The 13,669-nt window shown below is 39.0% G+C and overlaps 1 protein-coding gene across 12 annotated transcripts in view; it reads right to left on the bottom strand.

The window, feature by feature from the left end:
- The window catches only part of ppm1ba (protein phosphatase, Mg2+/Mn2+ dependent, 1Ba), a 212,614-nt gene that overhangs the window by 72,798 nt on the left and 126,147 nt on the right, over positions 1-13,669 (bottom strand). For all 12 annotated transcript variants that reach the window (XM_073050662.1, XM_073050660.1, XM_073050659.1 and 9 more), the window contains one exon: positions 12,106-12,962. In XM_073050662.1, coding sequence (XP_072906763.1) covers positions 12,106-12,951 — 846 coding nt within the window. In that variant the 5' untranslated portion in view covers positions 12,952-12,962. The remainder of the gene's footprint in view (positions 1-12,105; positions 12,963-13,669) is intronic.

Here is a 13,669-nt window from a genome sequence, read left to right as displayed (position 1 = left end):
TTATGCAAGTACTTCTCTGACAATAGATGTGTAACAGCCTAATGTAACATTGCATGGAAATATAAGATAATACTGATGCAGACATGTTTTATACATTTAACAAGGGGCTTTATTAATGCAACAGAGTTAATCAGTTTTTCTAATGTTTGTCATCAGCCGGGTCATACTGTCCGTGAACTCCCTGTCGGTTGCCTCCATACACCCCAGTATTTGTTTTTTTTTTTAAGTTTTAAGTCCTCCTGCGCGAGAGCCAACAGCTGTCCGTCGTTTAAGTTTCTCTAGTCTGTAACTGAACAAACGCGCACCAAGTCTTTCACGGTGAGATTCAACACCAAACATGTTGCTCGTTTTCGGTAGATGTGTCCTGCACACGCGCACTAGGAGAAGATTCACCGAAATATCCGTTTTAATGTGGACAGAAGTATTTTCAAAAATGCTTAGTGTGGACGCCTATCGTTTTTACGCGAAACCAGCATTTTCAAAATTATCCGGTCTAGTGTGGACATAGCCTCAAACTTAGTGGGCAGCTAGAGAAGAAATCGCAGAAACTTTTGTGGAAATACATTTGCTACAGGTAAATTTCATGAAAACCACAAAGTGGCTAACGTCATTCTGTTGTTTAAGGGTAGCAAGAACAAGTCCAGTCAGCCCAACATCAATGGCAGGGAAGACACTGAGGGACAGAATTTGACAGAGAGGAGTCAACATGGGAAGGTAAGTTTAATGGATTTTTTTAGAGCTCTTAAGATATAACCCAAAGGGTAGATGTGGGTGTGACAGTGGATGCTATTTGAACTTCAGCAAAGCCTTTCACAAGGTCCTGAATGGCAGGTTGGTCTTGAAGGTTAGGTCTGGAGGTTCAAGTCCTGGCAACATCCTCGTAAATCTTTCCTACATTCCTTCCAGTTAATACAGTACTCCAAATGCAGCCCCACCAGTGACTTAATACAACTGCAACATAATGCTCCAAGACCTATATTCAAAGCTCTGTAGGGTTCCAGCAATTAATTGACATTTATGCACTTGCAATAACTAAAACATCAATGACTAATATACAATATTGAACATCATATTGAGGTAAATGTGGAACATAAGAGAAACTTTTCAAATCTCAATGATGGAAAATAATCATTCTGCATTCAAGAGCAGCGTCCCTGACTAAGAATTATGATATTTACTGAATCAATAGCATTTTCACTATCGTTTAGGCAAGCAACAACATTCTCCTCAGGTTGAGTGTCCTGGCCATGCTGGGGAGTGACCTATCTAAATAGTCAGGATGCTCTGTAAAATGAAAATATAGCCAATTGTTTTCTTTACCTAGTCCTAACATTACAAATACCTAATGCATCCAAGAGCCAGTACTCATCAGTGGAATGGAGGTAGAGTAAATATCTTTAAATTCCTCTGCATTAATCTATCAGGGGATGTGTCGAGACCAACACATAATTGTCATCACGAAGATGGTACAACAGAGGTTCTAGTTCGAAGTTTGTGTAGATTCAGCATGTCACTAATAACTTTGACAAACATCTATAAATGCACAGTGGAGAGTATCCATACTGGTTGCATCAAACCAGTTGCCTAGTATCAAAACACCAATTCCCAGGAACAGAAAAAAATACAAAGTGGTGGATCCAGCGCTGTCCACATGCAAAGCTCTCCCCACCACTGGGTATATTTATATGAAGCACTGCCACAAGAAAGCAGCATCTATCATTAAAGACCCTTACCAGAGGCCATGCCCTCTTCTCACCACTATCATTGGACAGGAGGTGCAGAATCCTCAAATCCCATACCACCAGGTTCAGGAACAGCAACTACCCTATAACCATCACACTCTTGAACTGGCATAGATAACTTCATTCACTACTCACTGAATTGATTTCACGAATTGTCTTGAATTTACTTTTTAATGACTCTTTATAACTCATGTTCTTAGTATTATTTTTATTTACAGTTTGTCTTCTTTTGCATATTGGTTGTTTGGCAGTCTTTGCCTATGTATGTTTTTTCATAAATTCTTTTGTACTTTTTTTTCCTGTCAATGAATCTCAGGTAGTACATGGTAACATATACATACTTTGATAATAAATTTACTTTACTTTGAAGAGGCAATGCTCATTACTGCCTTTTGAAGCCTCCAATCACAAAGGCATATTCCACTAACATACAGCAGCCTTCTCAGCCTGCCCAGTATCAATCAGAAGGTAATGCTGGCTACAAACCATAGAAACAAAATGGCACATGCTCAGGAAACAAGGGATTGCAGATGCTGTAATATGGAGCAACTACTACTTATTGTTGGAACTCAGCAGGTTCATAAGTATCTGTGGGAGGAAAGGTACTGTTGACATTTCAGGTTGAAACCCTGTATCAGGACTGTCTGATTAAGGGCTTCACTCTGAAACACCCACAGCTTATTTCCTCCCACAGATGCTGCTCAACCTGCTGAGTTCTTCTAGCCAATTGTTTATTGCTGCCATGTACTCAGGTTAACAAAATACTACTGACTCATCTTTTAAAAAGCTATTTTTTATTTCTCCAGGTTTGGGAACATTAATAGGGAAATATAATGGTCTTGTCTTGGAAACTTGGAGAAGACCCATGTCATCATGAACTTTAATTGCAATTAAAATCTCAAACAATATTGCACAGATATTGATATTTGTTTTGCAATTGATTTATTTCAGAATACTACTTAAGCAATCTCTTGGGATTAAGGATATATCAAAAAATGTAACAGATCTCAAAAGTACTTTCAAATTTATATAAAGCTATAGGATAAAATTAGAGTGTTCCTAAAAGGGACAAGATATGCCCTTCTGCCAGTAAACCAAAATTACCATTTTTGCACTGTTCATCACTGTCAAGAAATACTTTCTAGCTCATTATACAAACCAAACACATGAAAAATCTTTCTTGCACATCAGCTGAGTACCCTCCTCCTGTATTTGCACAATAAAAGGTGCCTTAGAGAACTTTAAATTACTGAAAAAAAACTAAATTTTCAGACTAAATGTTAACTCTTTCTACAAAGTTTCATGGAGGTACTGAATGTTTTCAGATTTTTGTTTTTGCTTTAAATACTAGGGTATTTTGGTAGAAATGATGAAGTTCCAAGGAAATTCTTTCAGTAATGTGTTGTTGTCAGAGTGGTAATTTTACCTGAGCAGAATTTCTGTTTTGCCTGTGATCAAGTTCAATTGTCATTCAACTGTATGTGAATACCCATGAATACAGCCAAACAAAACAGCATTACTCTGGGGCCAAGGTGCAAAGCACAGTACCAACAGTCACACACAGCACAAGGCACATGTAAGAGAGTAAGCACACCTAAGATAGCAGTAAAATATAGTCACACAAAAAAAAGTTTAAGATTGGGCCCATGAATATTGCAGCAACCTGCAAACACAGTACAGCTTGTCTTCTGCCGAGCAAACACTGGGGGGGCAGCACCAACTCCAGCTTGGATGCCGAACCACACCAGTGTACTCCAGTGGAGTACAACTACTCCAACACCTCTCTTCTGGGTGGCTGTAAGGAGGCAACACCACAGCTTGAGGCCTAGTCCTCTCTACAACTGAGGTCACACATTTCACTGATCTATTGGAGGAAGGCAGGGGAAATCAGACTTGCAACAACGTCCAACAGTCTTGCGATCACAAGAAACCACAGGTTTCCCTGAGACCACCAGCTTCTCCCATGTCCTCAGACATATTAATTAGTAACTCAATTACCCCCATGTTAAAATCAAAAAGATTTAATGGGGAGTTGAGGGCATTTGTGAGATATAGTGCAAGGAAATTAGAGTAAAATCAGACCAATTGGACTGCAATCTTGGAGCTGACATGGGCCCTGTGGCTGGCTCCTGATCTGACAGTTGATCCCTCCTCCAAGTATTGTTTATAGAGACTTAACCCATGATTACAAATATGTAATTTTAAAATATGCAAGAAAATTCAGCCAACTATTTAGAATTACTTCAAAATATGTCTGAATATACCTTTCATTTCACATGTCATTGGTATGATAGTTTCTTAAAATACAAATGTAAACAAGAACAAATAAATTTGCAACACAAATATTAAATGTTGTGAAAGCTCCTACCATGCCTACTGAAGTCATACATCATGGAAACAGTCTGTTCAACCCAACTCTCCTCCATGCTGACCAAGATGTCCATCTATATTAATCTCATTTTCCTGCATTTGGCCTATATCCCCCTATTCCTTTCCTATGCACATACCTGTCCAAATGTTGTGATTGTACCTGCCTCTAACTCCTCTTGTGGCAACTTGTTCCATACACTCACCACTCTGCACTTCCTTATAACATTTCCATTCTCATCTTAAACCTACGTATGACCTCTAGTCCTGCACAACTCCAGCAAGATAAAGAGAGATTCTGGCTCTACCCTATTTATGCCGCTCAATCTTATACACCTCTATCATGTCATGTCTCAGCCTTCTTTGCTCTACAATCTTAGTCTAAACAATCTGCCCCGATGGTACAAGTCGTCCAATTCAGATAACATCCTTGTAAATCTTTTCTGCACCTTTTCGCGCTTAATCATTTCCTTTGCGGTGACCACAACACTTAAGTATAGCTAACCAACATTTTGTACAATTGTAATGTGACTTCCCAACTCTGATACTTAATGTCTCGGAGAATACAAGCACACCATGAATCTTGTCCACAGTATTTTCATTTTTAGTAAACTATGTACTTGTATCCCAAGATCTCTGTTTTACAACACTCCCTATGACCCTGCCCCGCCCTGGTTTAACTTGATCAAATGCATCAATTTGCACTCAAAGTTAAATTCCATCAGCTGTTCCTTTGTCCAATTGACCTAAATTCTGATCCAAATCATTTATTTATAAGTCTAGTGTCACTGAAATCATTTTAGTAGATTACTTATGTATCTTCTTTCAAGTTTTCACATCTTTCTTGACATGTGGTTCAGAATAGACACCATAGTCTAACTGTGGTCATTTTTATAACTGTAAATGTTCACTAGGCTGATGGGGTGGAGCTGTGTCTCTACCAAAGGAGGTGAAAAGCACTCCTTCTCTCCTCTTGCCTGCAGGTTACCCTTGGGCAAGGTGTAGAACCTGCTTAGCCTCCTCAATCAGGTTTACATGAAACCATGGGAGAAGGTATGAGCAGTTGCTGCAAATCACAAATCCTGGTTACGTGACCACTGACACCAGGCAGACAATCTCTGAAGAGTATTGATAGTGGCTGGGGTCACCCAACTGGTAAAGACACTGCTCAGAAAGCGACAATGGCAAATTTCTATCAAAAAATTTGCCAAGGATAATCATGTTCAAATAGACCATGATCACCCACATCATATGACACAGCACATAATGATGATGATGAAATTTTACTGTGCCTTACTTGCTTTTGCACTTGGTGCAGTTATTTATAGTGACTATAAAAAATATTCACCCCCACCCCTTGGAAGTTTTCATGTTTTATTCTTCTACAATATTGAAACACAGTGGTTTTAATTTGGATTTTTATTTTGACACCGACCAAGAGAAAAAGACTTTGGTGCCAAAGTGAAAACAGATCTCTACAAAGTGATCTAATTACAAATATAAAACACAAAATAATTGATTGCAAAAGTATTCACCCCTTCAGGTCAGTGATTGTAGATGCACCTTTGGCAGCATTTGCAGCCTCGAGTCTGTGTGCCTCTGTCGTGGGCAAAGTACTGGAGAGTTTAACATCGGTAGCTGAGCGAAGGGCGCTAAGTAGGCTACGGTCAATTATGGAAAACTCTGAACATCCTCTACATAGCACCATCCAGAGACAGAGAAGCAGTTTCAGCGACAGGTTACTATCGATGCAATGCTCCTCAGACAGGATGAAGAGGTCAATACTCCCCAATGCCATTAGGCTTTACAATTCAACCGCCAGGACTTAAGAACTTTTTAAAAGCTATTATTAATGCTTTTTGAGATAGTGATTTAGATGCATATCATATTTTTTACTGAGTTAAGTATTGTATGTAATTAGTTTTGCTACAACAAGTGTATGGGACATTGGAAAAAAGTTGAATTTCCCCATGGGGATGAATAAAGTATCTATCTATCTATCTTAACACTGCAATTTTCCCCATTCTTCGTTACAAAACTGCTCAATCTCTGTCAGATTGCATGAGGAACTCGAGTGAACAGCCCTTTCCAAGTCCAGCCACAAATTCTCAATTGGATTGAGGTCTGGACTCTGATTTGGCCACTCCAGGACACTAACTTTGCTGTTTTTAAGCCATTCTTGTGCAGTTTTGGCTTTATGCTTAAGGTCATTGTCTTGCTGGAAAATAAATCTTCACCCAAGTCACAGTTCTCTTGTAGACTGCCTCTAGGATTTCCCTGCATTTTGCTGCATTCATTTTACCCTCTACCTTCACAAGCCTTCCAGAGCCTGCTGCAGTGAAGCATGCCCACAGCATGATGCAGCTACCATCATGCTTAACAGTAGGGACAGTGTGTTTTGATGATGTGCAGTGTTTACCTTACACCAAACAGAGTTTTCAGTCTGATAGCCAAGTAGCTCAACTTTGGTTTCATCAGACGATAGAACCTTCCTCCAGTTGACTTCAGAGTCTCCCACATGCCTTTTGGCAAACTCTAGCCACGATTTCATGTGAGTTTTTCCAACAGTGGTTTTCTCTTTGCCACTCACCTATAAAGCTGCAACTGGTGGAGCACCTGTTGTTTAAGCAGTCTCTCCCACCTCAGCCACTGAAGCTTGTAACACTTCCAAAGTTGTCATAGGACTCTTAGTGGCCTCCCTCACTTGTCCCCTTCTTGCACAGTCACTCAGTGTTGCAGATGGTCTGCTCTAGGCAGATCTACAGCTGTGCCATATTCTTTCCATTTCTTGATGATTGACTTAACTGTTCTCCAAGGGATATTCAATGACTTGGAAATTTTCTTGTATCCATCTCCTGATTTGTGCTTTTCAATAACCTTTTCGTGGAATTGTCTGGAGTGTTCTTTTGTCTTTGTGGTGTAGTTTTTGCCAGGATACTGGCTCACCAGCAGTTGGACCTTCTGGATATAGGTGTATTTTTACTACAATCAATTGAAACACTGTGACTGCACACTATGATCTCCATTTAAAATTATGTGACTTCTAAAACCAATTGGCTGCACCAGTGATGATTTGGTGTTTCATATTGAAGGGGGTGAATAATTACAGAATCAATTATTTTGTGCTTCATATTTGTGATTAATTTGAATTGAATTGACTTTATTTTCTACATCCTTCACATTCTTGAGTAAAAATCTTTACGTTATGGTTCCATCTAAATGTGCAAGTGTGCATTCATAGTAATTTATAATAAATAGAACAGTCAATTTAATATAGAGTTCATCAGTATGATGGCCTCGTGGAAGAAGCTGTCCCAGAGCTTCTTGGTCCTCGCTTTTATGCTGCAGTACTGCTTCCCAGATGGTAGCAGCTAGAATAGATTGTGGTTGGGGTGGCTCGGGTCCCCAATGATCCTTCAGGCCCTTTTTACACACCCATCTTTGTAAATGTCCTGAATCATGGGAAGTTCACAACTACAGATGCGCTGGGCTGTCCGCACCACTCTCTGCAGAGTCCTGCAATTAAGGGAGGTACAGTTCCCATACCAGGCAGTGATGCAGCCAAGACGTACAAAAAAGCTGGATGAACTCAGCAGGTCAGGCAGCATCCGTTGAAAGAAGCAGTCAACGTTTCGGGTCGAAACCCTTCGTCAGGACTAAAGAAGGAGGGGGCAGGGGCCCTATAAAGAAGGTGGAGAGAGGGTGGAAAACCAATCAGAGGAAAGATCAAGGGGTGGGGGAGGGGAAGCAGGGAGAGGATAGGCAGGAGAGGTGAAGAAGGAATCTAAGGGGAAAGCACTATGGGTAGTAGAAGAAGGCAGAGTCATGAGAGGTGATAAGCAGTTAGAAGAGGAGACAGAGTAGAGGTGGGATGGGGAAGGAAGAGGGAGGGAATTACCGGAAGTTGGAGAATTCGATGACCACAGCATCTGCAGTGCACTTAGTGATGCAGCCAGTCAGGATGCTCTCAATTGTGCCCCTGTAGAAAGTTCTTAGGATTTAGGAGCTCATACCAAACCTCCTCAACCGTCTGAGATGAAGGAGGCGCTGTTGGGCCATTTTCACACCGCTGGTGTGTACAGACCACGTGAGGTCCTCAGTGATGTGGATGCCGAGGAACTTGAAGCTGTTTACCCTCTCAACTCCAGATCCACTGATGTCACTTTGTAGAGATCTGTTTTCACTTTGATATGAAAAAGTATTTTTTCTGTTGATTAGTGTAAAAAAAAAGCCAAATTCAATCCACTGTGATTCAATGTTGTAAAACAATAAAACAAGACAACTTTGGGGGCGGGGCAATGAACACTTATTATAGGTACAGTATAAAGCTCAGGATCACATATGTATTTTCTAAAATCCTTTTTTCATATTTAACAAGCAATGCATATACCTTTCCCTTTCTGAACTATGTCCTCCTGTTTATACTTCCTCCCATCTTTCACCCTACCAACATGTGACACACACATTATGCAGCATCAAATTTCATCTGCCAGCCCTCCATTTCAGCAGTCTGCCCATAAATCCTTTACAGTTCACTACAACTGCATGTTTTGTACCATTTGCAGTTGAAAGTAATACCTATGAGAAAATAAGTGATTCTGGTACTGATCCCAGGTAAGTTCCATTGCAATCACCTTACAGACTAACCTGAAAAACAAATATTACTCTCCCTTTCCCATTTTAGCCAATTTTCTCTTCATGGCACTCTGGGCCACTTTATTTCATGGAATTCAATATTAATGATGACTATAATGTGGCAACATTTTCAGATGTAGTTTGGGAGCCCATATATACAGCAATTGCATTTCTATTCATTAATCCTTAGGACACCAAAGATATAATATAGTTTACTTGATATTATCATAAACAAACCCTTGCTTCACTATTCAACTCACTCAAGTTACTGCTAATTCAGTCCAGTTTGATGCCTCATCACATTTACATGAGGTTGAAAACTCAAGGTTAGATGCCAAGGATGCATACCATTGGATTTAGCCCAAGATGCAGTCTAGAAGCCAAAGACAGACCAGAAAAAATATATTTGTCGGTTTAATTAATCTAAGATGGAAAGGAAATCAAGGAAAGATCCACAGGACATATTCAGTATAATATTACAAACATTAGACGTGATGCCTTAAAGTGGACTAGTCAACAGTATGGAAGTGGTATTAATCATAAATAATAATGAAACTCTCTTAACCAAACAGCTTGGGCATTTGTTCATGCCAGATGAGTACCGTAGTTTAAATCAGGACAATTAAATGCACAGGAAACACAGCCTTAGTGAGCTTCAAGGGAGCACAGGAACTGGTATCTGGAACCAGGATCCTAGCTGAGTGAAAAGTAGCATGGAAACCAGTAGCATAAGTGTGATGCAGAACCATCAAAATTTCCAAATAGTCATAAAGTAGGTAACTATCGTTTTATTTTATTTCAGATGGCAACAAAAACATAGACAGGAATTTCAGGTTCCTGTACTTGGGGACTGATAAACAGCCTTTTCTCAGATATGAAAATCACTCTGTAAGCTGAAAGTCACAATGAGTTTGCAGCCTCTCTCTGCATTTTTGCATGTTTTGAATTTTATTTTTGCAACTTGAAGGTACTAGCTTACGATTTGTAAAATAGGAGATACTTTTAGTAATTATCACAGATGCAGTTTTGACTTATGTGCCGATTTAACATCAAAATACAAAGGATAATTTTGGATTAAATTCTTGTGCTCGAAGTAAACATAAATGAATTAAACCTCCTCTTTAAGTACACCCATTGACTCGGCCTCCACAGCCCTCTGTGGCAATGAATTCCATAGAACCACCATATTCCGGCTCAAGAAATTCCTCCTTGTTAGACCATAAGAGAAGACGACATAGGAGCAGAATTAGGCCATTCAGCCTATCGAGTCTGCTGTGCCATTCCATCATGGCTGAACCTGGATCCCACCCAACCCCTTCTCACCATATCCCTTCATGCCCCGACAAATCAGGAATCCATCAATTTCAGCTATAAATATACCCATGGACTGGGCCTTCCACAGATTCATTACACTCTGCCTAAAGAAAAATTCCTCCTCACCTCTATTTTAAAAGATCATCCCTCAATTTTGAGGCTGTGACCTTTTAGAACAGAGGTAAGGAAGAATTTCTCAAGGTACGCACTTTCATCCTTCTTAAAGTGGAATGACATTTGCAATTTTCCAGCCCTCCAAAACCAGCCCAGTGAATCTGGTAATCTTTCAAAAGCCAAGTGAGGCTAATGCCTCCATAATTTCTTCAGCTACTTCTTTCAGACCACCCTAGTGTAGTCTGTTTGGCTGAGTTGAGTTCTTGAGACCTTTTATCTTCCTAAGTATCTTTTCCTTAATAACAGCAACTACATTCACTTCTGCCCCCTGACACCAATATTTCTGGCATGCTGCTAATGTCTTCCACACAGTCTGACATAAAATATTTACTTACTTCCATTTCTTATTATTACCTTTGATGTTCTAGTTTCCCTCCAACATCCCAAAGATATGCCAATTGTTTGGTGAATTACTTACTGTAAAATACTCCTAATGAAAGGAACTAGTAGGAGAAACAAGGTGTGTTGGGCATGAGAGGGAGAGAATAGAAAAGTGGAAGAAAGATGATTGCTTTATGAGAGCCAGCAGAGACTCCATGGGCATCATGAGGGAATATCAGAAAATGACAAAGCATATACAGGAATAGAATAAAACATAGGAACAGAATTAGGCCATTTTGGCCCATTTAGTCTGCTAGACTATATCATCATGGTTGATTTATTATCCCTCTCAACACCACTGTACTGACCTTCTTTCTCCCCATAATCTTTGGTGCCCTGACTAGTCAGGAACCTATCAATCTCCATTTTAAATATACCCAATGGCTTGGCTTCCATAGCCATCATTCTCCTGCTTCTCTGCTCAAAAGTGAATTGAAAAAGATCACCAATTAATGTACCCGTTTGAAACAATTCGTACATCAGCCACTCTCCTTGTGTCATCAAACCAGCTAAAGTTCGATCTAACGTGCATAAAATCCAGAACTCAGAATGAATAGGAAATATTTACTGCAAAACCCATGAACACTGATAAGATTTCAATGGAAATTGGTAGCCCAAGTTAGATGAAAGGTACAAAAGAGCACTAATTGATCTACTATCACTTAACATGATCAAATAAGATATTTCCAGTTGTCATAAGAAAAACTAAATTCCAACACCGGAAAAAAAACCTGGAAAATTTTGGAAGGTCTAAACTAGTCTGAGAAGCCTTTAACTTCCGAGTTCCCACTCTGCTTAAAGATCTCGGATAATTATCGATCAAACTTTAAAGTTTACAAGCAAACGTTAAATTTTCTCTCACAACTGCCCTTTCTCAAAATTTGTCCCTTTTTCTTATACAAGCACAATTATAAGGATAAATTCTACATGCACATGGTCCAAATGATGATTTGATATATAGAAGACAAGACTTTAAAAGATACAATTGCCATTAATTAGTGAATGAAGGAAAAAATACATGTTATATATTTCTTCTATCAAGATCAACTGTTCTGCCCTCTTTCCTGTGAGTAACTAAGGCCAGACCCACCAGTTCTTCCCCACTCCCCCAAACATTAGAGAGAAACAGTCTATTTGTCAAATATATACCAAGAATTTAAACATTGTTTGCATCTATCATAAGTACAAATCTACTAATTTATTTTCTGAAATAAGTGAGGTTAAGTTACTTTCTGAAGCATGTGAGGTGAATTTATACATAATGACAAATCATTAAAACCAATAGTTTACAAATGATCAAGAAGCAATAACCAGTTTGGCATGTGTGAACTAAAAGCTATGACAACACGTACAGTACATCAGTTAAAAACAGACTTGACTGAAAAAATATCTGAAGTCTGAAATCAGCAATTCAAGAGTACATTACAACCATACTTATTTCAAACCATAGTATGTTCAGATTAATTAAATTAATAAAATATGCATTAACTACCTTGTGTAAGCAGGTGTCCACTATCCAGTTGCAGACTTTTTCAAGGTCGTCCGTTATCTCTAGTCTAGATCTAGCGAACTCACAGAGCTCCTCATTGGACATCACATCCCAGATGCCATCACAAGCCAGTATAATAAACTCATCTTCTTCTGCTCTAAGAATCTCATACACTTCAGGTTCTGGTGATACCAGCTGCTCTGTAGGCCCTTTCCCATCGACACACTTGTAATCATAGTCCCCCAGGGCTCTCGACACAGCTAATGATCCATTAACTCGTTGTATCATTACACTCCCCCCTGCATTCTGGATTCGCTCTTTCTCCCTTGGGTTGCAAGGCTTATGATCCTGTGTTGAAAAGCAAAGTTGTGCATTTCTGTATAGAACAGCTCTTGAGTCGCCACAGTTGATAAAATAAGTGTGCTCCGGGGAGATCATCACTGCTACAGCTGTTGACCCACTCCTGTCCATGCCATTTCTCAGCTCTGCAAAGTTACGCATGTACTCATCAATTTTCAAAAATCCAGTTCTGATACCACTCTTGACATGTTCTATGGTAGGTTCAATGGGATAACCAGACACATTTGTGCCTCTGAAGTCTTCATTACTTGTGATGTGTTCAAGTAAGTGCTTTGAACAATAGTTTGCCACCCGAGAGCCTGCATGCCCATCATACACTGCGAAGAAGGACCACGAGTCCAAGCCTTGAGGAATGCCAACAATAGCTGTATGAGCATCTTCCATCTCAACTCTCCAACCCTGCATGCTGCTAAGGCCATAACGCAAATCATTTCCTGCACCATGTGCGTTAAGCTTCTCTGTTTTTGGTTTATCCAAAAATGCTCCCATTTTTCACTTCCCTGAAAAAAAGCAAGAGACACACAAATAACAGGTTATTTGCAAACAAAATTAAAAAGAAAATTCTTCCACTTGTCAAAAAAATTGCATTAAACTTCGCATTCTTCTCCATGAAAGTATGTTACTATATTGTTTCACAAAAACTAATGAATACAAAAATCAAATAGAATTCCTCTCCAAAGCTTTCAAGCCTTTCTACATAATACAGAAACAAGGTTGTCAACTTTCTTAAAAACTGCAAAATATATCATAGTACGACTATAGACATTTTCCAAGAATTTTATCAAATCAATAACAGAACATGGAAATTTTATACATTATATACAAACACGAATAAACTGAAACAACAATAATTTGAAGGTTTAACTGCAAAAATCAAATACAGAAATACAGAACACAGATCATTCATGGAATTTACACCTTTATTTATAAATTTTTCAACCTCATTTTCCCTGGATGAGTAACAAATGACAGAAATGATTTTACTGATGAAAAACAATAAAAATTAGAACACATGAAAACAAATTAAATTTACTATTTGAGTTGCATGGTTATCTTTACCTTAACTCAACATCAATTGCTGGTTCAGATTTTCAATATTTTCCTTTGTGCAATTTATACAATTTAAGTTACATTCCCAATCCTTCAGGAATATCCTACATTATGGAACATATATTGTCCACTTCTTTCATATACCCATAGAGTTCTT

The sequence above is a fragment of the Hemitrygon akajei genome, chromosome 7 (genome assembly GCF_048418815.1).
Source record: "Hemitrygon akajei chromosome 7, sHemAka1.3, whole genome shotgun sequence".
NCBI lineage: Eukaryota > Metazoa > Chordata > Chondrichthyes > Myliobatiformes > Dasyatidae > Hemitrygon > Hemitrygon akajei.
This window is presented reverse-complemented; position numbering and strand designations above follow the sequence as displayed.